Source organism: Eptatretus burgeri, chromosome 14, assembly GCF_056783735.1.
Source record: "Eptatretus burgeri isolate ZD-2024b chromosome 14, Ebu_testis_v1, whole genome shotgun sequence".
Lineage (NCBI taxonomy): Eukaryota > Metazoa > Chordata > Myxini > Myxiniformes > Myxinidae > Eptatretus > Eptatretus burgeri.
The window spans coordinates 1,224,562-1,251,315 of NC_140974.1; the positions used below are offsets into that span (position 1 = coordinate 1,224,562).

The 26,754-nt window shown below is 41.5% G+C and overlaps 1 protein-coding gene across 1 annotated transcript in view; it reads left to right on the forward strand.

Moving 5' to 3' along the window:
* The first annotated feature begins 17,662 nt into the window (after positions 1-17,662).
* GFI1B (growth factor independent 1B transcriptional repressor) overlaps positions 17,663-26,754 on the forward strand; it is a 69,045-nt gene continuing 59,953 nt past the window's right edge. Inside the window, exons 1-2 of the mRNA XM_085855688.1 lie at positions 17,663-18,965; positions 19,836-20,182. Of these exons, the coding sequence (XP_085711814.1) occupies positions 18,899-18,965; positions 19,836-20,182 (414 nt within the window). The 5' untranslated portion in view covers positions 17,663-18,898. The remainder of the gene's footprint in view (positions 18,966-19,835; positions 20,183-26,754) is intronic.

Here is a 26,754-nt window from a genome sequence, read left to right on the forward strand (position 1 = left end):
TTCCATCCCTTCCTGTCCGCACTCTAACTCCCAAAGTTTTCATCTTTCACGTTTCATATTTGGTATATAGGTACAGACTGTGGAGACGGTGTAGCGCGACATACGTTCGTCATCTAAAGTGGTTGCCATGGCAACCAGGATTCTGTTTTCCATGTCGCAGCACAATTCTGTATATACCTTCTTGTTCGGGCGTATAAAGTGCTCACTTGCGCTCTTGTTACTGATTACAATATACAAATACATATATTGCTTAAAAATTATTTCGATCAGACTTCACTGCAATGCTTTATAAAAAAAATATTAATTATTAGACGAGTCTTTTAAAAATGATAAATGTATAAACAGGCGAGCATTGGGTGGCTTTGACACCAACTCTGTTTTGTTTTGTTCCACTGTAAACTAAAGAAATACATACATCTGTGGAAACCAAAAGATTTTTTAATTTCAACAATTTCCTGGAGGAAATGGTGCATTATTTGAAAAAAGTGCAAGGTTGCCAATATTTATGGCCACGACTGTGTACAGGACATATGAGCAACTTATAATAGGACATTTTCAGAGATTAGTTTAATTCTGGGTACAATAACCACGTGATGTGCAAAAACTATAAAGATTAAATTTGTTTAGATTAAGTGATCTTTACATTACATTTAACACTCATCAAAAACTGTAACTTGACTTCCCTTCTGAAAACGTCTTAACCACCAAAATATTCTCGTTCTTACGTCATTTCCCATTAAATCGGGGTTGACGCCTCGTCGACTGTGTCCATCAGTGCAAGTCTTTCACGAACAAGCTAACAAAACCTGACGTTCAGATGGAGCTGATTTTGGCAGGAATTTGTAATATGTTCAGGGTGGCAGTGATAACTCATGTACTCTTCACTTAAGACAGAGTGGGGTCTTTTAACATCCACCTGCTCATGTTAGCAGACAGGACATCCAGCTTAATGTCAATTCAAGGGACGGCACATTTTGTGATGTCGTCAGTCAGGTCGGGAATCGAAACTACAATGGACAGCTCAAAGGCTTCTTATTGTAAGGCTCCTTAACAGCGAAACGGATATTTGGTGTCCCTTCTAAAGTCCCAACGACCGTTAAAACCCTACTCTCAATTCCAGTGTCACTTGCTCCATGACTACCCGCGGTGAAAATGTTTCCGTTTCGATCTAAGCGAATAGGTGTACTGATTCATCGATAAAGTTCACCTGTTCCTTGTTCCACATTGAGCCGAATCTGTGCACTACCTTTTGAGTCATCATCGCACTTTTATTTATCTCCCAATGAACTTCGTCAAAGTTTCCTCGTTTGTCGCTCGTCTTTCTCGTCAAAACGACCCCCCCCCCCTCCCCAACACATGTCCTCCCACCCTGCTCAAATCAAACCCACGAATTCGGAGCTTGTCATCACTCGAGAACTTTGCCAAAGCGTGTTTTGAAACTCATTGGAAAACTTTGAACACGCTGCCAATCAATTCGCTGAAAGATATACAAACGGCAGAGAAAGCTGCGTTTTGTTTTCTTTTTCCAGGAAATGTTGATTTGAAACCTCATTTGAAACAGAAAGTGTGAATCCAGAGCACATAAAGGATATATATATATATATATATATATATATATATATATATATATATATATATATATATATATATATATATATATATATATATATATATATATATATTTTGACCCCCACACTTCTCCAGCTGAAGAAGCTACATAAAGCAACCCAATAAGATCGACACAAGGTAAGCACTACGCTGTTTCAAACCCTTCCCAGAGTTCCTCAACAACTATAAAGATGTTCACACATAGTACACACATGGAAATCCCAATGCTACACACCCCCTCAGCTATCGGACCGGTTTCATTGCTTATTGGCGAATCATTAGCGATAGCGTAGATAGCAATGTATACCAATGAGGCTCCCAAACATGTACCACGTGCAAAGGTCAAAAGCATTCAATATATAAATAAAAAAGACCGACCCACATCTCTCACCTGTGAATGGAGGTGGCGAGGATTATGTCCTTGCCAACTGGGTTCAATTGATTAGTTGAGAGTTGATTGCCTATTCCCTCCATTCACAGGTGAGAGATGTGGGTGGGTCTTTATTATAAACTGTATATATATATTGATATATATATATATATATATATATTGATATATATTGTTGCGAATTCGTGCCCGCCGACGTGCGAACGGCCACGTGATTCGAATCGCGGCACGTCGCCCACCGGACGGACAATTCTGTCGTGACCCTCTCGGACTAACGTCGGGAGCTAGTCATGGGTGGGCCTGTCGGCCTCACCACGATCGTGCCAATCGGCCACCCGCGTGGGATAGGGTTGTTCGCCAAACTCGACCTACCTAAGTACCCACGCGGAGGGTGGACCGGGCGATCGCACCTCGCCGCAGGTCGACTCCGGACACGGGCCGCTTAAGCGATCCGTTCCGTACTATCGGGATAACCGAGCGGTGTTATCGTCGGCCTCGACGGTTCCGATTAATTATCGGGCGTATTAAGCCCAGTACCAACCCTTTACGTGAAGCAACATGGAGATTCAATTGAAGAAAAGACGAAGCGAAACGGGAAAACAGTTCAACATGATCCACATTTATTCTGCGGCACATGGAGAGCACACATATACAGCCAAACAGAATGCACATATATCAAATCCTACAAAAGAAACAATGACGCAGAGATACTACCGACTAAGACCGACACACGGCAACACTTAAACAGTTTTACTTCAAAGACGGCGCCAACAACACATTTACTCAAAAGCAAAAGAAAAGGCCACCCTCAAAGACAAGGGGGCAGACGGGGCCTGTGGGCCAATATTTGCGCGGGACCTGAAAGAGCGGTCAGGTGCGCGAGACCGGGTGGGTCCTACCCGCGTCTTTGTGATGAGCCGCAAATGTGGCAGCGCGGCGGTGCCCCGACTTCGTGCTCCTTCGCGGATTTCGTTGGCACTGCTTGGAGTGGGGTGGAAACGGGGATCCCTTTTCGCACTATATCAGCACGGGGGGAAAAGGGGGGGGGGAATTGTTGATGCTCTGGGGAAAGAGTATAGCTGGATTGCTTGGGTCCCGTGACGAGCGATTCCACCGCAACCTTGTCGCCGACCGCCGTCTTCCTTGCCTCAGACCCGAGCTCCTCGGACTCTTCCCCCAATTCTCCTCAGCTGACTGCCGAAAACCACTGGGACACCCTCGCCTCCCGACTCCACTCCGCTCTTCCAAACTCTCTCTTTTCTGCCACTCTCCGCTCTTCCAAAACTGACTCTGCCCAGATTCGCCTTGCGCTCGGCGCTTTCTAGGCTGGCAGGAGAACCCATATGCAAATTTCCGGATCAGGACGAGCTCGGGGGTGGACCCACGCTCGCCCATTTGATGGAGGAAAAGGGGCGTGAACCTCCCGTGATCCTAGAACTTGCATATCTCGATTCCACACAGACGCGCCTGGAGGCGGGGCCAAGCCGCCCTGCGCTTGCTGATTGGACGGATCAGAAGTGGGCGTGTAGCATTCCTGATCCGAATTCTCCTCGGAAAAGCCGCATTTTGCACTTGCGGCTCGGTGCGTATCTTGTACGAGCCCAGGACAGCCCGACGCTCGGTGCTCACAGGTGGTGCGGGAATGGCCGCAGAAGGAGAGAGGTGAAGGTGGTGGAGGGTTTATGGTGGTGGTTTATGGCCATGGTGCCGTTTGGAATGGCGGTGATGCGATGTTTGCGGGAGCGAGTTGTGAAGGTAAAGATCGTGGCTGTTGGCGTTGTTGTTGTTGTGGTTGGTGGTTGTTGTGTGATGGCGGTTGAGACGTGGTTGGTTCAAAATAAAGATAGAACAGAAAAACGGCTATCTCAAAGTGTCGCAGCCCAAATGAATCACATTTATTCCCTCTAAACAACGAGTTTGGGGCTAACTACACATGTACTTATAGAGATATCTCACCTACGGGACCTGAATTGTGGTTTGCGAATTTCCTCAACCGCAACAATGTATATATATATGTATATATATGTATATATATATGTATATATATATATGTATATATATATATATATATATATATATATGTATATATATATGTATATATATATGTATATATGTATATATATATATATATATATATGTATATATATGTATATATATATGTATATATATATATATATGTATATATATATATATATATATATATATATATATACCAACTTCCATTTATATTCAAGAAAATAAGAATATTTTAAAAAACGTAAAACCATAGAGGGATAAAATCTTAAATAAAATAAAAAAAAACAAGGTAAGAAAGGCATCAACTCAATATGACACCACAATCCTCTCATGGATTTTATCATCATGACATTTTACTTTTTTATGGAGGAAGAAGGATAACGAAGAGGAAGAACAGCAATGAAGAACAACACCACAGTACGATTCCACAATACGACACCACAATCCTCTCATGGTTTATCATCACAATATCGTTTGACATTTTACTTTTGTTGTGGGATTGTGATGAATGAAGAAGAGGAATGAAAAAGAAGAATAATAAAGAAGAATAACAACAAAGAACAAGAAAATGAGCAATCAGAGATTACAGACCCTCGCCAGGACTTATTTTGTGTGATTGTGAAGTTCTGTGTAGTGTATTTTGTGTGGTGATTGTGTAGTTTTGTGTGGTGTATTTTGTGTGGTGATTGTGTAGTTCTGTGCGGTGTAATTTGTGTGGTGATTGCGTAGTTTTGTGCGGTGTATTTTGTGTGGTGATTGTGTAGCTCTGTGCGGTGTATTTTGTGTGGTGATTGCATAGTTTTGTGCGGTGTATTAAATGTGGTGATTGTGTAGTTTTGTGCGATGTATTTTGTGTGGTATTGTGTAGTTTTGTGCGGTGGTGTTTGTGTAGTTCTGTGCGGTGTATTTTGTGTTGTTCTGTGCGGTGTATTTCGTGTGGTGATTGTGTAGTTTTGTGTGGTGTTTTTCATGTGGTGATTGTGTATTTTGTGTGGTGTTTGTGTAGTTCTGTGCGGTGTATTTTGTGTGGTGTATTTTGTGTTGTTCTGTGCGTTGTATTTCGTGTGGTGATTGTGTAGTTTCGTGTGGTGTATTTCATGTGGTGATTGTGTAGTTTTGTGTGGTGTATTTCATGTGGTGATTGTGTAGTTCTGTGCGGTGTATTTTGTGTGGTGTTTGTGTAGTTCTGTGCGGTGTATTTTGTGTAGTTCTGTGCGGTGTATTTTGTGTAGTTCTGTGCGGTGTATTTTGTGTGGTGTATTTTGTGTAGTTTTGTGCGGTGTATTTTGTGTGGTGTTTTTGTAGTTCTGTGCGGTGTATTTTGTGTGGTGTATTTTGTGTAGTTCTGTGCGGTGTATTTTGTGTGGTGATTGTGTAGTTTTCTGCGGTGTATTTTGTGCAGTTCTGTGCGGTGTATTTTGTGTGGTGACGTGTGGTTTTGTGCGGTGTATTTTGTGAAGTTCTGTGCGGTATATTTTGTGTGGTGATGTGTAGTTTTATGCGGTCTATTTTGTGTGGTGATGTGTAGTTTTGTGCGGTGTATTTTTGTGGTGATTGTGTAATTTTGTGTGGTGATGTGTAGTTTTGTGCGGTGTATTTTGTGTGGTGATTGTGTCGTTTTGTGTGGTGTATTTTATGTAGTTCTGTGTGGTGTATTTTGTGTGGTGATTGTGTAGTTTTGTGTGGTGTATTTTATGTAGTTCTGTGTGGTGTATTTTATGTAGTTCTGTGCGGTGTATTTTGTGTGGTGATTGTGTAGTTTTGTGCGGTGAATTTCGTGTGGTGATGTGTAGTTTTGTGCGGTGTATTTTGTGTAGTTCTGTGCGGTATATTTTGTGTGGTGTATTTTGTGTAGTTCTGTGCGTTGTATTTTGTTCGGTGATGTGTAGTTTTGTGTGGTGTATTTTATGTAGTTCTGAGTGGTGTATTTTGTGTAGTTTTGTGCGGTGTATTTTGTGTGGTGATGTGTAGTTTTGTTCGGTGTGTTTTGTATGGTGTATTTTATGTAGTTTCTGTGCGGTGTATTTTGTGTAGTTTTGTGTGGTGATTGTGTAGTTTTGTGCGGTGTATTTTGTGTGGTGTATTTTGTGTGGTGTTTTTGTAGTTCTGTGCGGTGTATTTTGTGTGGTGATTGTGTAGTTCTGTGCGGTGTATTTTGTGTGGTGTATTTGGTGTATTTTGTGTGGTGTATTTTATGTAGTTCTGTGTGGTGTATTTTGTGTGGTGATTGTGTAGTTCTGTGCGGTGTATTTTGTGTGGTGTATTTTGTGTAGTTTTGTGCGGTGTATTTTGTGTGGTGATTGTGTAGTTTTGTATGGTGTATTTTATGTAGTTCTGTGCGGTGTATTTTGTGTAGTTTTGTGCGGTGTATTTTGTGTGGTGATTGTGTAGTTTTGTGCAGTGTATTTTGTGTGGTGTTTTTTGTGTGGTGATGTGTAGTTTTCTGCGGTGTATTTTGTGCAGTGTATTTTGTGTGGTGATTGTGTAGTTTTGTGCAGTGTATTTTGTGTGGTGATGTGTAGTTTTGTGCGGTGTATTTTGTGCAGTTCTGTGCGGTGTATTTTGTGTGGTGATGTGCGGTGTATTTTGTGCGGTGTATTTTGTGTGGTGTATTTTGTGAAGTTCTGTGCGGTATATTTTGTGTGGTGATGTGTAGTTTTGTGCGGCCTATTTTGTGTGGTGATGTGTAGTTTTGTGCGGTGTATTTTTGTGGTGATTGTGTAATTTTGTGTGGTGATGTGTAGTTTTGTGCGGTGTATTTTGTGTGGTGTATTTTGTGTGGTGTATTTTGTGTAGTTCTGTGTGGTGTATTTTGTGTGGTGATTGTGTAGTTTTGTGCGGTGTATTTTGTGTGGTGATTGTGTAGTTTTGTGCGGTGAATTTTGTGCGGTGTATTTTGTGCGGTGTATTTTGTGTAGTTCTGTGCGGTATATTTTGTGTGGTGTATTTTGTGTAGTTCTGTGCGTTGTATTTTGTGCGGTGATGTGTAGTTTTGTGTGGTGTATTTTATGTAGTTCTGAGTGTCGTATTTTGTGTAGTTCTGTGCGGTGGATTTTGTGTGGCGGATTTTGTCTAGTTCTGTGCGTTGTATTTTTTGCGGTGACGTGTAGTTTTGTGTTGTGTATTTCATGTTGTTCTTAGTGGTGTATTTTGTGAAGTTCTGTGCGGTGTATTTTGTGTGGTGATTGTGTCGTTTTGTGCGGTGATTTTTGTGCGGTGTATTTTTGCGGTGATTGTGTAATTTTGTGTGGTGATGTGTAGTTTTGTGCGGTCTATTTTGTGTGGTGTATTTTGTGTAGTTCTGTGCGGTGTATTTTGTGTGGTGATTGTGTAGTTTTGTGTGGTGTATTTTATGTAGTTCTGTGTGGTGTATTTTGTGTGGTGATTGTGTATTTTATGTAGTTCTGTGTGGTGTATTTTATGTAGTTCTGTGCGGTGTATTTTGTGTGGTGATGTGTAGTTTTGTTCGGTGTATTTTGTGTGGTGATGTGTAGTTTTGTTCGGTGTATTTTGTGTGGTGATGTGTAGTTTTGTGCGGTGAATTTTGTGTGGTGATGTGTATTTTTGTGTGGTGTATTTTATGTAGTTCTGTGCGGTGTATTTTGTGTGGTGATGTGTAGTTTTGTGCGGTGAATTTTGTGTGGTGATGTGTATTTTTGTGTGGTGTATTTTATGTAGTTCTGTGCGGTGTATTTTGTGTGGTGATGTGTAGTTTTGTGCGGTGAATTTTGTGTGGTGATGTGTATTTTTGTGTGGTGTATTTTATGTAGTTCTGTGCGGTGTATTTTGTGTGGTGATGTGTAGTTTTGTGCGGTGAATTTTGTGTGGTGATGTGTATTTTTGTGCGGTGTATTTTATGTGTGATTTTGTACTGTTGTGCCATGTAATTAATAATTTTTATCAAATGGAGCAAGTGTCGGTGTTTATGTATTTATGTCTGGAATCTGCACTTCACCAATTGGTTGGACAGCGGACCTTACGTCTTCCACAATTGTAACCTGAAATACTTCACCTAAAGTACTCTGATAATCAAAAAGACCCAACCGACCCCAAAGACCTTGAAGACCCCGAAGACCAAAAATACCGAAAATACCACGAGGACCCTGAAGTCTTCAGGGTCTTTTGGGCTGCTGCAGCACATACTCCCATACCTGACCTGACGAGGGCCCAAAAGACCGTGACCACCGAAAAGACCAAAAAGACCCTGAGAACCCAAAATACCATGACCCAAATGACCCAAAATGCACAAAAGACTCAGGGCCCAGGAGACCTCAAGGACCCAAAAGACCCAACAGGCCCCAAAGACCTGAGAATCCAAAATACACAGAGGACCCAAAAGACCGAGAGGGCTCAGGAGACCCTGAGGACCCTAAAGACTCCGAAGACCAAAAAGTCCCCGAGGACCCAAAAGACCCCCAAAGACCCAACAGACCCCAAAGACCCAGAAGACCCAAAAGATCCAGAGAACCCAAAAGATCCACAACACCCCCAAAGATCATTAAGACCCTTTCGACCCCTTAAACCTTTCCACCATTTAGACCCCTTTCACCTTTCAGTCAGATTAAACAGGTGATCTTCACTATTTTAAAGATAGGAGGCCACTTTCACCGATAAGACATCAGTGTGATTGCCGCCACTGCACATGCAAGATGAAATAATGCAATCCTTTGTGCAATTTAATGTTATACTAAATGACCCGTGAATCCGTTGGGTTCCCGCTGTGACAGCAGTTGATAAAAAAATCATTTCAAAAAAAAAAGATAGCTCCAGCAAACTATACCACTGAGGTTGTTTGCATTGATCAAATTCTCCCAAAGAGTTCTTGACTGAATAGGGAATTGATTTTTTAAATAATTTTTTTCGTTGCCCGATTTGAACGAAACTTGATACTGCACACCACAGGTGAATGGTAAGTAGGGTGGGCTGAAAATATTTGCGCTATCATGTACCATTTTGGCTGTATTTCGGGAACATACACACATACACACATACACATACATACATACATACATACATACATACTTACAAGATGAGAGTTTTAATAATATACTAGACGACCCGTGAACCCATTGGGTTCCCGTTGTGACGGTGGTTGACAAAAAAAAAAATAAAGAAAGATAGCTCTAGCGAACTATACCACTGAGGTTGTTTGCATTGATCAAATTCTCCCGAAGAGTAATTGACTGAATCTGGAATTGATTTTTAAAATTAGTTTTTCGTTGCCTGATTGGAACGAAACTTGATTCTGCACACCGCAGGAGAAAGGTGAGTCAGGTGGCCCTAAAATTTTTGTGCTGTCGTGTACTGTTTTGGCTGTATTTCGGGAACATACATACATACATACATACATACATACATACATACATACAAGATGAAAGTTTTAGTAATATAATATAGAGAGATAGATAACAGCTACATTAACTAAATAGAAGTCTGCATGTAGAATAAAACAATAACGGCTTCATTATTAGAAACAAAAAATGTAATACAAAGCCATCTACTTAAGGGAAAAGTACTTAAGGTATCACCTACTTAAGGCAAAATAATACAGATAATATTACAATAATAATAATAATAATAATATGAGTTAGATTTCAAAACTTACTTTAAATGCTGGATGAGCGGAAGTGTGCCTGATACTCCATGACCCTCTTCATGCAGTATTTGTAATCCGTCACAGCAATCTTCGTGAGACAGTCCAAATGTTCATTCGTCAATCTATTCCTCTGTTTTCTTTTCACAATGTTCATTGTTTAAAAGCTTGCTTCACATGTCTATGTACTGACAACAACTGATCCCTGATCTCCTAATGGCAGCCCACACATGCTGCACGTTCACCTCTTGCTCACTATCTAACAACTCCATTTTTGTGCACAATGTCAAAACCATTCTCTGTCTTTTGGCACAATTGATTTCGTCCATCGTTTTATGTTTGGACACGATGATTAACACCTACTGATGTTACTTTTACGCTTCGTGTTGGAACACTCATTTGAAACCATTGGGTCAATTTCATGGCATTCATGGCGGAACATTATGGGGTGTTTCTGCATTTGTGTATTATCAGCAACACATCAGGGGCCGCACTTTAGGCCACCAGGGGCCGCCAGGCCATGCAACGAAGAACAGAGGCTTCTATCCTTGACCATTTAGAGCTTTAGACCACTTGGAACTTTTAATAGTTCAAATAAATTACAAATAAATATAATATCATCAATATTACAAAATCAATTTGTGCAAAAGAAATGTTTGTATTGTGATTGGTGTAAATCATGACGACACAGCAAATGTATGACGTCAATCTCTGTAACACATCAAGTGGTGCATAAAAATAAAACGTTCACTTGTTGCCGAACGCAATACCGATCGGAATGATTTACTCTGTAAAACAATTGACGATGCACGATGCACGATTGTTTTATCCAGTAAATGATTTAATCATCAAATGGTCGATGCCTTATACAGAGGGGTGTTTGGTGAAGTTTGCAGAACGAGATTACTCACAATCGCCCACGAAAGGCAAGTGATTGAAACGTCAAAATAATAAACCTTTCACGGTTTCCTGGATTAATGCAAGTATCTGGTTTTGAAGACTTTTTGAACGGCTCTCGGTAGGTTTGTTAAGACCCTCAGGGCGATGTGTCGAAATGATGGCTCAGAACTTTAGTACACTTTTACCTTCAAGCTTTCTATAGTCTGGGGTTTCAAAGCTGTCATCGGATAGACCTCAAGCTGAGCGTCCCGTTTGCCAACATTTCTTGCTGGTGGACGTTAAACATCCCACGATGTCTTTCGTAAAGAGTAGGCCACTGTGTGTCAGAACTCGATGATCAAATTACAAATTGTTGACTTAACTTACTCTGTAAAAACCCAAACCCCCAAGCTGGGGCTCAGGCACCCCATCGCCCACAACTCGCCATAACTCCATTGGTAGAGGCTGAATCATCGCTGCATAAGGACCACCACCACCACCACCACCACCACCACAATCAGCAGGTAGTGCAGCTCAGCCCCCCTTGAGTGAATAAGACAAGACACGTGGCATGTTTTATGAAAAGTCCATAATAATCTCTGACAAGATTATTGAGTGGTAAAAACTACAAAGCAGACCAATCAATGATGGATAAACCATAAAGTCAAGAGTGAATCAACAATATTATTTCGAAGGGGCAAAGGCTTTACAGGGAGTTCGATCGTACGAGCACGTGAAGACTTCGCGCATTCGGAAATCCCGTTAAGTTTCACGTTTGAAAAACGTTAATTCTTTCCCGCGATGCCTATCGTCATGCAGCCTCGCGATTAGTCGGCACACTCACGGCACACTCACGGCACACTCACGGCACGTGCGTGTGTACACCAAGCTCTTTCCTTTACAATGATCAATTTACCCACTGCAATCGCAATTCTTTCCAATCAATCACACGATGGGCACAAATGTGTTTTGTGACATCAGAATGAGAACGATGTCATTACACCATCACAAGCTTGGACATTTGGGGGAATAACGTACACACGTGATAGCGTACACACGTGATAACATACATACGTGCTAATGTACACACGTGATAGCGTACACACGTACTAACGTACACACGTCCTAACGTACACACGTGATAGCGAACACACATGATAACATACATACGTGCTAACGTACACATGTGATAGCGTACACGCGTGATAACATACATACGTGCTAACATACACATGTGATAGCGTACACACGTGATAGCGTACACACGTGATAACATACATACGTGCTAATGTACACACGTGATAGCGTACACACGTACTAACGTACACACGTCCTAACATACACACGTGATAGCGAACACACATGATAACATACATACGTGCTAACGTACACATGTGATAGCGTACATGCGTGATAACATACATACGTGCTAACATACACATGTGATAGCGTACACACGTGATAGCGTACATACGTGCTAATGTACATACGTGATAGCGTACACACGTACTAACGTACACACGTCCTAACGTACACACGTGATAGCGAACACACATGATAACATACATACGTGCTAACGTACACATGTGATAGCGTACACGCGTGATAACATACATACGTGCTAACATACACATGTGATAGCGTACACACGTGATAGCGTACACACGTGATAACATACATACGTGCTAACGTACACATGTGATAGCGTACACACGTGATAACATACATATGTACTAACATACACACGTAATAGCGTACACACGTGATAGCGTATACACGTGATAACATACATACGTACTAACATACACACGTGATAGCGTACATACGTACTAACGTACACACGTCATAATGTACACTACATCCTCTTTATTTTGCGGCCGTTTTCTCTTTTCTTCATCCCCTTCTCCTCCCCCCCCCCCCCCCGCTTCTCTCTCCCTTCCCCAATTCATTTCTGTTCTCCATTCTCTGTGTGAGTTCGTTTTTGCATCTTTCCTTGTTTCATTGTGTTTGGGGTTGTTAGAAGACAGAACCACATAATATGTAGGCCTAAATAATTGTGAATCGTGTGTGTGTGTGTGTGTGTGTGTGTGTGTGTGTGTGTGTGTGTGTGTGTGTGTGTGTGTGTGTGTTTGTAAACCAAAACAGAGCCCTTCTGACTGAATAAATACACCATGGCTTTTAACGCCACGTGTACGTGCGTACCACCACACCTCCGAGCCGGATGGTTTCAGCACAGCATGCTCGAGTCCATTTTAAAGGCTGAGGATCTGCACAAACAACACTGGGAAGGCAATGCCAAACCACCCAGTGTTACCCTCATCAAGAAACTGCAACGACATGCAACAAGGCTCTGCAACGACATGCAACAAGGCTCTCCAACGACATGCAACAAGGCTATCCAAGGACATGCAACAAGGCTATCCAAGGACAAACAACAAGGCTCTGCAACGACATGCAACAAGGCTATCCAACGACATGCAACAAGACTCTCCAACGACATGCAACAAGGCTATTCAACGACATGCAACAAGGCTATCCAAGGACAAACAACAAGGCTCTGCAACGACATGCAACAAGGCTCTGCAACGACATGCGACAAGACTCTCCAACGACATGCAACAAGGCTATTCAACGACATGCAACAAGGCTATCCAAGGACAAACAACAAGGCTCTGCAACGACATGCAACAAGGCTATCCAACGACAAACAACAAGGCTCTCCAACGACATGCAACAAGACTCTCCAACGACATGCAACAAGGCTATTCAACGACATGCAACAAGGCTCTCCAACGACATACAACAAGGCTCTGCAACGACATGCAACAAGACTCTCCAACGACATGCAACAAGGCTATCCAACGACATACAACAAGGCTCTGCAACGACATGCAACAAGACTCTCCAACGACATGCAACAAGGCTATCCAAGGACAAACAACAAGGCTATCCAACGACATGCAACAAGGCTCTCCAACGACATGGTTCATTCCAAAAAAACCAAATAATTCAGAAACATCAAGAACGTGATTCTCAAACAAAAATGTTTTTCCAAACAAGTGTTTGTGTCGTCCAGTCTCAAGTCCTTCCTTGTTAATTCATTTGACAGAAGAGGTTTTATCGAAAAAACTAAATCAATAAATCAAAAAGGAACCATTTGATAAAGGAATTGAGTAATGAAACATTCCCATGGGATTTTCATATGATGTGCAGCACGTGCCGAGTTCTGTTTGAAGATTATCATTCAAGTTTTGGGAAAAGATTTCTCGGTTTTACACCAACAGTGACAGCAGCAAAAGCAATGGCTGTACACAGGCACAGGGCTGTTAATATGGCTTTGAAATGATAACATATAATGTTATATTGAAATGATAACATATAATATAATGGGACGGATATGATAACAGATATAATATGGCATGGATACGATAACAGATATAATATGGCATGGTTATGATAACAGATTTAATATGGCAAGGATATGATTACAGATATAATATGGCATGGATATGATAACATATAATATGGCACGGATATGATAACAGATATAATATGGCATGGATATGATAACATATAATATGGCACGGATATGATAACAGATATAATATGGCATGGATATGATAACAGATATAATATGGCACGGATATGATAAGATATAATATGTCACGGTTATGATAACAGATATAATATGGCACGGTAATGATAAAAGATATAATATGGCACGGTAATGATTATAGATATAATATGGCACAGTTATGATAACAGATATAATATGGCACTGTTAGGATAACAGTTATGATATGGCACGGATATGATAACAGATACAATATGGCACGGATATGATAACAGATATAATATGGCACTGATAATGTAACAGATATAATATGGCACGGATATGATAACAGATATAATATGGCACGGTAATGATAAAAGATTTAATATGGCACGGATATGATTATAGATATAATATGGTACAGTTATGATAACAGATATAATATGGCACTGTTAGGATAACAGTTATGATATGGCACGGATATGATAACAGATACAATATGGCACGGATATGATAACAGATATAATATGGCACTGATAATGTAACAGATATAATATGGCACAGTTATGATAACAGATTTCATTTGGCACGGATATGATAACATATAATATGGCACGGATATGATAACAGATATAATATGGCACGGTTTGATAACAGATATAATATGGCACTGTTAGGATAACAGTTATGATATGGCACGGATATGATAACAGATACAATATGGCACGGATATGATAACAGATATAATATGGCACTGATAATGTAACAGATATAATATGGCACGGATATGATAACAGATATAATATGGCACGGTAATGATAAAAGATTTAATATGGCACGGATATGATTATAGATATAATATGGTACAGTTATGATAACAGATATAATATGGCACTGTTAGGATAACAGTTATGATATGGCACGGATATGATAACAGATACAATATGGCATGGATATGATAACAGATATAATATGGCACTGATAATGTAACAGATATAATATGGCACAGTTATGATAACAGATTTCATTTGGCACGGATATGATAACATATAATATGGCACGGATATGATAACAGATATAATATGGCACGGTTTGATAACAGATATAATATGGCACTGTTAGGATAACAGTTATGATATGGCACGGATATGATAACAGATATAATATGGCACACATATGATAACAGATATAATATGGCAAGGATATGATAACAGATATAATATGGCACGGATATGATAACAGATATAATATGGCACGGTTTGATAACAGATATAATATGGCACGGATATGATAACAGATATAATATGGCACGATTTGATAACAGATATAATATGGCACTGTTAGGATAACAATTATGATATGGCACGGATATGATAACAGATATAATATGGCACGATTTGATAACAGATATAATATGGCACTGTTAGGATAACAATTATGATATGGCACGGATATGATAACAGATATAATATGGCACGGTTATGATAACAGATATAATATGGCACACATATGATAACAGATATAATATGGCACGGATATGTTAACAGATATAATATGGCACGGATATGATAACAGATATAATATGGCACGGTTATGATAACAGATATAATATGGCACTGTTATGATAACAGATACAATATGGCACGGATATGATAACAGATATAATATGGCACAGTTATGATGACAGATTTCATTTGGCACGGATATGATAACAGATATAATATGGCACGGTTATGATAACAGATATATGGCACGGTTATGATAACAGATATAATATGGCATGGATATGATAACAGATATAATATGGCATGGATATGATGACAGATATAATATGGCACGGATATGATAACAGATATAATATGGCACGGTTATGATAAAAGATTTAATATGGCATGGTTATGATAACAGATATAATATGACACGGATATGATAACAGATATAATATGGCACGGATATGATAACAGATATAATATGACACGGATATGATAACAGATATAATATGGAATGGTTATGATAACAGATATAATATGGCATGGTAATGATAACAGATTTAATATTGCACGGATATGATTACAGATATAATATGGCACAGTGTTGATAACAGATATAATATGGCACTGTTAGGATAACAGTTATGATATGGCACAGATATGATAACAGATATAATATGGCACGGTTATGATAACAGATATAATATGGCACTGTTATGATAACAGATATAATATGGCACAGTTATGATGACAGATTTCATTTGGCACGGATATGATAACAGATATAATATGGCACGGTTATGATAACAGATATATGGCACGGTTATGATAACAGATATAATATGGCATGGATATGATAACAGATATAATATGGCATGGATATGATGACAGATATAATATGGCACGGTTATGATAACAGATATAATATGGCATGGATATGATGACAGATATAATATGGCATGGATATGATAACAAATATAATATGGCAAGGATATGATAACAGATATAATATGGCACGGATATGATAATAGATATAATATGGCACGGACATGATGAAAGATATAATATGGCATGGATATGATAACAGATATAATATGACTCTTCTTCTTTCGGCTGCTCCCGTTAGGGGTCGCCACAGCGGATCATCCGTATGATCCGTATAGTGATTTGGCACGTTTTACGCCGGATGCCCTTCCTGACGGATGCCCTTCCTGACGCAACCCTGGTCGCCTCTTACGACACAGGGATATGGTACACCTATTTTAACCGGGGTATACACCGGCCCAGTATACTGGTACTCACTTCGCCGACCTCGAAAGGATGACAGGCTGAGTCAACCCCCTGGTGTATTAATTCAGTGGCCCAACGGGGCTTGAACTCAGGACCTTTTGGATCCCAAGCCGCTGCCCTAACCACTGCGCCAACACCAGGCTTACAGATATTATATGACACGGATATGATAACAGATTTAATATGACACGGTTATAATAACAGATATAATATGGCATGGTTATGATAACAGATATAATATGGCACGGTTATAATAACAGATATAATATGGCATGGTTATGATAACAGATATAATATGGCATGGTTATGATTACAGATATAATATGCCACAGATTTGATAACAGATATAATATGGCACTGATATGATAACAGATATAATATGGCACTGATAATGTAACAGATATAATATGGCACGGTTATGATAACAGATATAATATGGCACGCATATGATAACAGATATAATATGGCATGGTTATGATAACAGATATAATATGGCATGGTTATGATAACAGATATAATATGGCATGGTTATGATAACAGATATAATATGGCATGGTTATGATAAAATGATAGTATTCTTACCATCGTGTACTGTGGTTATACGAGTGTTTAGTTTGAGAATAACATTTGTTTTCAGATGTGATGCCATTTGAATGGGAAGGACACGGTGCATGAGAGATCGCCCAACAAGTTGTGGGGAAGATAAACTGTACAGCCGAGTGTGTTGGGTCGAGGGAACTAGAACAGGTGTTTCAGAGGAATATCAGGAAGAGAAAAGGTAGATGAAGGGGGATGGTCATGCAGGGAGGGGGTTGTTCTCGCAAGGGTGGAGAAAGAGGGAAAGGGAGAAAGTGAAACGCACCGATAACAGCTGCCGGTCTCTCCCGACCTTCCCAGGGAAACGTGACGGAGTTTTATAACTTGTTTCACCGTCAATCATTGATAATATAATCATTGTAACACACACACAAACATTGGGATTGCGTGTTTATAACGGCGAAATCACTTTTGGTCCATTCATTCGGTTCCCTCTCAAATCTTCCACAATGTAACGTCACGTTCGATAACAATCCATCACATTGTGTCCCATGTAAGCAGGGACAAGGTAGGGGGAAATTTAGGGGAAAATTTAGGTTTAGAATTTAGGGGGAAATCAGTATATCGGAGTTAATACCTAGTTTGTGTACATACCGATTTGTAGTTCATAGTTTGTGTCCTCGTGAAGTTTCATATGCCTGGTGTTGACTTAATGGTTCGGGTGGTGGGCTTGGGTCCGAGGGTCCTGAGTTCAAATCCTGACCGCTGTTGAATTAATACCAGGTGGGGTTAACTCTGCCTGTCATCCTTCTGAGGTCGACACAATGAGTGCCAGCTTGCTGGTATCCCGCGTCGGAGTGACGACCCGTCCAGGATTGTGCCCAATAACCAAGGAGCTGCTTCAACAACACCAACACTGCACACACAGTATGGTCCCGATTGATGGATGTGTACAAATCTCAATCGACCCTAGTATATTATTATCTCTCACCCCAAATTTATCCGACAAACAACAAGCTCGTACATATCACCGTTTTGTTTTGATAAAAAGTTTCTCTTTTGAAGACTACTTCCTTAATTGCTCGAAATGCTTATTTATACTTACAAGGAACAGTGTAAATCATTTTAATATAACAGCAAGGTAATGAAAGTGATCATCATGATCATGATCATGATAATAAAACACAAATGGTAGTTTAAATGAAACTTGTGCTTTAATAGTGAGTTTTATCGAAACAAACGCCCGGGGGCGGGGGGCACGATCTACGGCCCTTTGCCGCAGGTGCACAGACAGGCAGATTGGGGCGGGGCGAACTTAGACCCCACGGCACCAACAAGCAGAGGGCTGAGCTGCCATTGGGGAGGAGGAAGGAAAGTTGGTGGGAATCCACAAGTGGGGGCCCGGACGCAAAATGTGTCCGCCCGCGAGGTGTCCAGGGTGAGCTCGGATTGCGGGAGCTCAGACGGAGGACGGTGCGCACCTGTTAACTGGAAGTTCGCGTGGGAACGGATTGTGTAACGAAGAGCGACGAAACGATACAGATATGCCTCGCTCGTTCCTCGTGAAACTGAGTAAGAAGGCGAGAAGTTACCACGCCCGACGCGGACACGGTGAGTTGGGTCACGGCTGGGAGCACGTGTCCTGTGATTAGTGTGTGTGCGTGCGTCCGTTTGTGTGACCGCGCTGACCCAGGCTGCGGATATCGAGTGGGCGTTGAAGGCAACGTGCGCGAAGATATCGGCTTTGCGGTCTGTGGCGCTTTCTTTCTCATCTTCCAACTGCAGCGCTTTGCTGACGACTCGCAAAACGTCCAAACGGTCGCAAGCACACTCGCAAACACACTCGCAAGCGCACACATGGCTGAAAATAGTCGCACGTACACATTTCGAGTTTTTCAACTCGACACGGTCGGAAATCTCGGTAGTTAAATCTCTGATTGTATCGCCACTACCACAGCAGAGGCTGCTTCCGCTGCCATGCCCCAAACATGAGGTGCTCGAGTAGGACCCGCTGGTAACGGTGGAATATTGAACACGCGTCATGTGTCGGTGTGTAGTTCGACGACATAATGTGCGGACAATAATATGCTAAAGCCGGACATTGATAAAGCGAAGTTCGTTCACTGTCGGGAATGAACGAATTTAAATTGAAAACGAACAGTTTCCAACACCAAAACCCCAAACCCCCGTACGAGGCAATAATATCGGTTATATCCGTGCTTCTCACATGAGATTTAATGTATTTATTATTTTTGTGCAAATTGTGATTTCAGGGCAAGTTTGTGTTGAAAACCTCTCGTATAATTGCGTCACAAATTGTAACCGCTCGTTCCACGACAACCGCACCAAATCTGCTGAGCACGTCGTCGCAAACGTAAGAATGACCCTGTCTCTGTTTGTGATGTCGGTAACAAGGTTATTTGGGATTGAGATGAGTGTGGGACAATGCTGCATGAGGTGCCAAGATTTGCGTGTCTGCAGACGAATTTCCAGGATTGTGCGTCGACCTGGGGAAGATTGGTGCTACTTGTCCGTCAGCTCCCGTGCTGCGCCGATGCCCTGTACCGCTCTGTCCACAGCGCGACCTCTTACCATCCGTCCTGACACCGTATCCCACAACTCCGGCCAATGATCCCGACACACTGCTCCAGTTTTGTCCCCTCTGGGCCGAGCCAGAGCCACGGAGCTGGACCGTCGTGAGCTCCCGCGACCTTCATGAGCCACATTACCCGAGGTCTCCATGCTCTCTGAACTCTCAGCCCGATTCCCTGCGATCTCACTTGCTCAGCCAGACTACAGGAACCTTCCGCTGTGTCCAATGTGACAAGGTATGTGGCATCCTCCGCGATTAGTAATGATCAATGGATAATACTTGTGGATAGGACCCACACTGCACCCACAGGGTGGGGGGGATTTGCAGCTAATCAGGGCCCAGGAATGAAGTAAGACCTGTATATTGTTGCATATATAAGTAGTCTTGCTTGTTAAGGTGAGTCCATCAGCATCGGAGGACAGTTAGAACAATGCATGGCATCAACAACATGTTCATCAAGATATGTGAACTGTCGTGGGAATCAAGGAGAAGCTGATGTTTCGGCCGTTAACCCCAAAAGGTTAACGCACGAAAAGTTCTGCCGATTTCATCCATTGTGTATTGTTGACCGGAAATCGCTGGATTTACAACAATCCCTCCAAAGGATGACGTATGCCATAGCGCAGTGCCCCGCCGGTATTGCGTCAGATGCTCATTTAATTCAGATTGAATTTTTCCTCGAACGGACCTCAGGACCGAATCTCCAACCTGTGAACCTCCATCAAAGCAGATGCTCGGGAAATAATCCAAACCCACGAAAACTTTGTCAGTGACTGAATACGAGATGGAACGAATCTGTGCATAAGGGGGAGCAGGTTTGTGTGAAAGAATTTCCAGGCTCAATTAAAATCAGGGGAGAGGTCGATAAAAACATACATATATTGTCAATTCTCCCATCACAACCATGTCATACAACGTTCTGAGCTTTATGTGTTGAAAAAAACATTGTCACCTTCAGCGATCGTTGAATCGAAAGTCCATTTAGGTAAAAGGTCTCATTTTAGTTCTTATCCGTAGCACTGCTGTTGAGAATTTAAGAATATTCAGTGGTAAAAAGTTGGTGCGGAGCTTGATGGGAATTTTTGGTTTTCCAATGACCCGTAAATGTCTCGCCGCACACTGCGATAGAAGGATTATACAGAAGAATGAACAATCTAGTATCTAGTCTATGATTCAGTGTTTCATTCCACTTTCCGTCGAGGGAAGAAATTTCATTTCAAATTTGTCAAAATTAATCACGTTTTGAACTTGTGTGTCACGTGGTGAGTGATGTCCACTCTGTGTGGAGTCATTGATTTTGTTATAATGTAGTAGGGTGGAGGAGGGTTAAGGGTGTTTGGATTGATAAATATATTATGCGTATAAATGTGGGGGGGGGGGGGTGAGACGTCCACTCTCAACAACATATATATATATATATATATATATATATATATATATATATATATATATATATATATATATATATATATATATATATATATATATATATATATATATATATATACACATGTACATACACTGCACATCTATATATACACAGGGTGGGGCATTTATATCTGAAATATTTGCAATCTTTCTAGCCTGAAGCAGTCTTGGCATAACAAATTATTGTTTTCTTTCTTTTACAGACAATACTTGAACGTTTTTAATGATTGAGCACTTTAAATGCAATGAGCTTTTTTATTCTCCTAAATTTTTAATTTTTTTTTAAATGCAATGAGCATTCCAATTTCACAAACAAGTTCGTAACAGATGAGGCACACTTTGATTTGGCAGATTTAACTACACCAGATTTCTTCCTATGGGGATTTCTGAAGGGCAAAGTTTATTAGGAACATCCAACATCGATCGATGAATTGAAGGCAAACATCACTGCAACCATCCGCTCAATTGATCAAGAGACATTGCTTGCGGTAATGAACAAGATGATCCGCTGCGGTGAATGCACAAATTCGAAAGGGGCCCATTTGTCTGATGTAATTTTTCAGAAATAAATAATAAAGATTGATTTTAAAAACTCTAAGTATGTGCCTATGTTGTATATAAAAAATTTTTGTATTTGGTTTAGAAACAAAAAAGTTAAAAGGATAATACAAGCATCAAATATAATTGCCCCACCATATATATATATATATATATATATATATATATATATATATATATATATATATATATATATATATATATATATATATATATATATATATATATATATATATATACATACATACATATACACACATGTACACTACCGGTCAAAAGTTTTAGAACACCCCCATTTTTCCAGTTTTTACTGAAATTTAAGCAGTTCAAGTCCAGTCAATAACCTGAAATGGAACAAAGCTAAGCGGTGAACTGCCAGAAGTTAAAAAAAAGTTTAGGTGACCAACAACTGAAAAATAATGTAAATTTCAGAGTTGTTAAAAAGGCCCTTTTCAGGGAACAAGTAATGGGTTAGCAACTGCAGCTGTTCTGCAGCAATGGAAGTAAATTAAGCCTTGAAAATTGATGCAAACAATTCCTACAGGTGTCCCAACTTTTGTTGATTAGTTACAAACCCTCTGTCTGTATAAAAGCAGTGTTGGAACAGACTGTGTTGCTACACCCTCTAAAGCATTATTTGGACAATATTGAACTGCAGGAAGTAGTATATTGCTATCATAACGGTGAGAAAAAAAATCAATTAACAAAAGAAGACAGACAGACCATTATAACCCTTAAAAGTGTAGGTCTTTCCTTTGGAGAAATTGCAAAGTCAGCCAAGGTGTCAGTGAGTACAGTTTCCTATACCATCAAAAGGCACTTGGAAACTGGAGGAAACTCTGACAGGAAGAGGTCTGGCAGACCTAAAGCCACAACACAATCAGAAGACAAGTTTCTAAGAGTCAACAGCTTGCGTGGTAGGCGGCTCACAGGACAGCAGCTTCAAGCACAGCTTAACACTGGTCGAAGTAAGGAAGTCTCAGTTTCAACTGAGAAGAGAAGACTTTGAGCTGCAGGTTTGACAGGTCGAGTGGCAGTAAGAAAGCCATTGCTAAGATGGCAAAATAAGAAAAAGAGGCTTGGCTGGGCCATGAAGCACCGCCAGTGGACTACTGAAAACTGGAAGAAGGTTTTATGGACCGATTAATCAAAATTTGAAATCTTCGGTTCATCATGCAGGGTTTTTGTACGTCATCGAGTAGACGAAAGGATGGTTCCTCAGTGTGTGACACCAACTGTCAAACATGGAGGAGGAAGCGTGATGATCTGGGGCTCTTTTACTGGATCCAGAGTCAGCGACTTGCACAGAGTGATGGGCACCCTGAACCAAAAGGACCACCAAAGCATTTTGCAGCGCCATGCAATACCCTCTGGTCTATGCCCAGTTGGTCAGGGGTTCATCCTCCAGCAAGATAACGACCCAAAACATACATCCAGGCTATGTCATAACTACCTTAGAAGAAAAGAACAAGATAGTAGGCTTCAAATCATGGAATGGCCAACACAGTCTCCAGACTTAAACCCCATCGAGCTGGTTTGGGATGAACTGGACAGAAGAGTGAAAGCAAAGCAACCGACAAGTGCAACACATTTGTGGGAACTTCTGCAACAGTGTTGGGAAGAACTTTCCGAACAATATTTGATTAATAATATGCCACGAGTATGTTTGGCTGTTATATCTGCAAAAGGTGGCTTCTTTGATGAGTCAAAAATTTAGATTAAATTTTGTTCAACAAAATGATTCCATGATTTCTTTTTTTATCTGCAATTGTTTATTTGTTCTCCCCGGTGTGTACCCCGCTCAGAATAAGTACACCGTATCCCTGCGTGTCGTAAAAGGGTTGGCGTCAGGAAGGGCATCCGGCCATAAAAACATCGCCTCAAAAGGAAACCATGATGAGTACAACTGATGGGCAGGGTACAGCCCGAAGTACCCCGTGGGGGGTCCTCACCCCCTCTCGTTAAAACTCAAGGTGGGGAACCCGATCGAAGCAAGGGAGGAAATTTTTCCATTTATGATGACCAATCGTCTGATGCCCCACGTGGAGATCGGTTTCTGAGGTCTGGTACATGGAATGTAGGGACAATGACAGGGAGATCTTGAGAAGTGGTTGAAACATTGGTCAGAAGAAGAGTGGACATATGTTGTGTGCAGGAGACACGGTGGAAGGGAAGTGTTGTGAGAATGGTGAAGGGAAGGCAGGGGCAGAAGTACAAGTTTATGTGGCAAGGGTGCCCGGAAGGCGTGCATGGTGTTGGTGTAATGTTTTCTGAGGAGTTTGTAGACAGTGTAGTGAGTGTGACTAGAGTGAGTGAAAGGTTGATGATGGTGAGAATTGTGATCGGAAATCTCTTGGTGAACGTCATCTCGGGATATGCCCCGCAGGTCGGTCGAAGCGATGAAGAGAAGAACATGTTCTGGTGTGCGATGGAGAAGTTGATGGAAAATGTGAAAGATGAGGAAGTTGTTGTGGTTGGAGGAGACTTGAATGGACATGTGGGAAGGAGTCCAGACGGTTTTGAGGGAGTCCATGGGGGTTATGGATATGGTGTGAGAAATGGAGAAGGTGAAAGGATCTTGGAGTTTGCTGATGGAGCTGATTTGTTGCTCTGTAATACTCAATTCCAGAAAGCGAATAATAAGCTTATTACATACACGTCAGGTGGGTTGACGACAACCATTGACTACCTGATGGTGCGTCAGCGAGATAGGGGAAACCTCCGGGACACAAAGGTGATCCCAGGGGAGGAGACTGTTTCGCAGCACCACCTGGTTGTCTGCGATATAAGGGTGAAATGTGCGCGGAGAGTTCGGCGGGTGAAGTACCAACCGAGGATGAAGGTGTGGAGGTTGAAAGAGGCGACAGTGAAGGAAGCATTAAGAGAGAGGCTGAGTATGGTTGAAGATGATGTGGTTGAGCTTGAAAGTGGTTGGATGTCAATGAAAGCTCGTCTATTGGGAGCCGTTGGTGAGGTATGTGGATGGACAAAAGGACCACCGAGGCGTCGGAAACATGGTGGTGGGATGTTGAAGTTGGAAAGACGATTGAAGAGAAGAGGAAGAAGTTCAAGGAATGGCAAAAGGCAAAGGATACGGTGGAAGAAGAGGCTGCACACGAAAGTTATAAGGAAGCCAAGAAGGCTGCAAAGAAAGAGGTTGCAAAGGCGCAGGAGGCCCATAGGAAAATGTTCGGAGAACGCTTGGATTCGGAGGAGGGTAAGAGAGCGGTATTCAGGATCGCAAAGCAGATAGCGAGAGAGAGAGAGATTTGATGTGACGGGGGTGAGTTGCTTGAAGGATGAAGTGGGACAAATTGTTGTGGATTCAGATGGAATTAAAGGAAGATGGAAGAGATATATGGAAAGGCTGTTGAATGTAGAAAATGAATGGGATAGAAACATCGAGAGTAACCCAGTTTTAGGACCAGCAGAGAAGATAACTGAGAAGGAAGTTGAGGAAGCTATAAGAGCAATGAAGAGTAGAAAAGCAGGAGGGCCGACGGGAGTTGTGGGAGATATGTTGAAGGCAGCGGGAAGTTGGGGTGTGAAGAGAATGACAGAGATCTGTAATCTGGTGGTGAAAGAAGGCCGCATTCCAGTGGATTGGGAACTGAGTACCCTCGTCCCTCTGTACAAGGGGAAAGGTGACCCTCTGGACTGTAGCTCCTATAGAGCAATAAAGTTATTGGAGCATGGAATGAAGGTATTGGAAAGGGTGTTGGAGAAGAGGATAAGGAAGAAGGTAAAGATTGACGAAATGCAGTTTGGATTTATGCCAGGAAGAGGAATGACAGATGCAATTTTTATTGTAAGGCAGTTGCAGGAGAAGTACATGGAGAAGAGGAAGAATTTGTTTTTTGGGTTTGTTGATCTGGAGAAAGCATTTGCTAGGGTTCCACGTGAAGTAATGGACATGGGCATTGAGGAAGTTAGGAGTGGAGGAATGGTTGATCAGAGTAGTGATGGCCATGTACGAGAGAGCACGCACAGCTGTAAGGACGAAGGATGGGAACAGTGGTGAGTTTGAGGTGAGGGTAGGAGTGCACCAGGGGTCGGTACTAAGTCCACTTCTATTTGTAGTTGTGATGGAGGTGCTGGCTCGGAGGGTAAAGGAGGGTTTACCGTGGGAGCTGCTGTATGCAGATGATCTGGTGTTGATTGCAGAAAGTATGGATGGACTGAAGGAGAAGATGAACAAGTGGAAGGAATGTATGGAGGCAAAAGGTTTGAAGGTGAATATCGGAAAGACGAAGGTGATGGCAAGTGGTAAAGCATGTGGTGAGGTGGAAAGGACTGAGAAGTGGCCGTGTGGTGTGTGCAGGAAGGGTGTCGGAGTGAACTCCATTCAGTGTACAATGTGTGCTGAATGGGTTCATCGAAAATGTAGTGGTGTGAGAGGGTCATTAACCACTGTGGCAGCTACATTCAAGTGTAAGGTGTGCATCAAGGGAGCAGCAGATGAAGGAATTGTTGAGTTGGATCTTGGAGATGGTGTGAAGCTGGAAGGGGTGAAAACATTTTGCTATCTCGGAGACATGCTGAATGGAGAAGGTGGATCAGACTCTTCGACGGTTGCTAGAGTGAGATGTGCATGGAAGAAGTTTCGGGAACTGAGTGGCGTGCTGACAAAGAGGGGAGTGTCGTTGAAGCTGAAGGGAAAGGTGTATGCTACATGTGTGAGGAGTACGATGATTTATGGGAGTGAGACATGGGTACTGAACATGGAGCAGCAACAAAGGCTGGAATGGGTGGAAATGCGAATGGTTCGGTGGATGTGTGGAGTATCGTTGAGAGAGAGGAAGACAAATGATGACTTGCGGA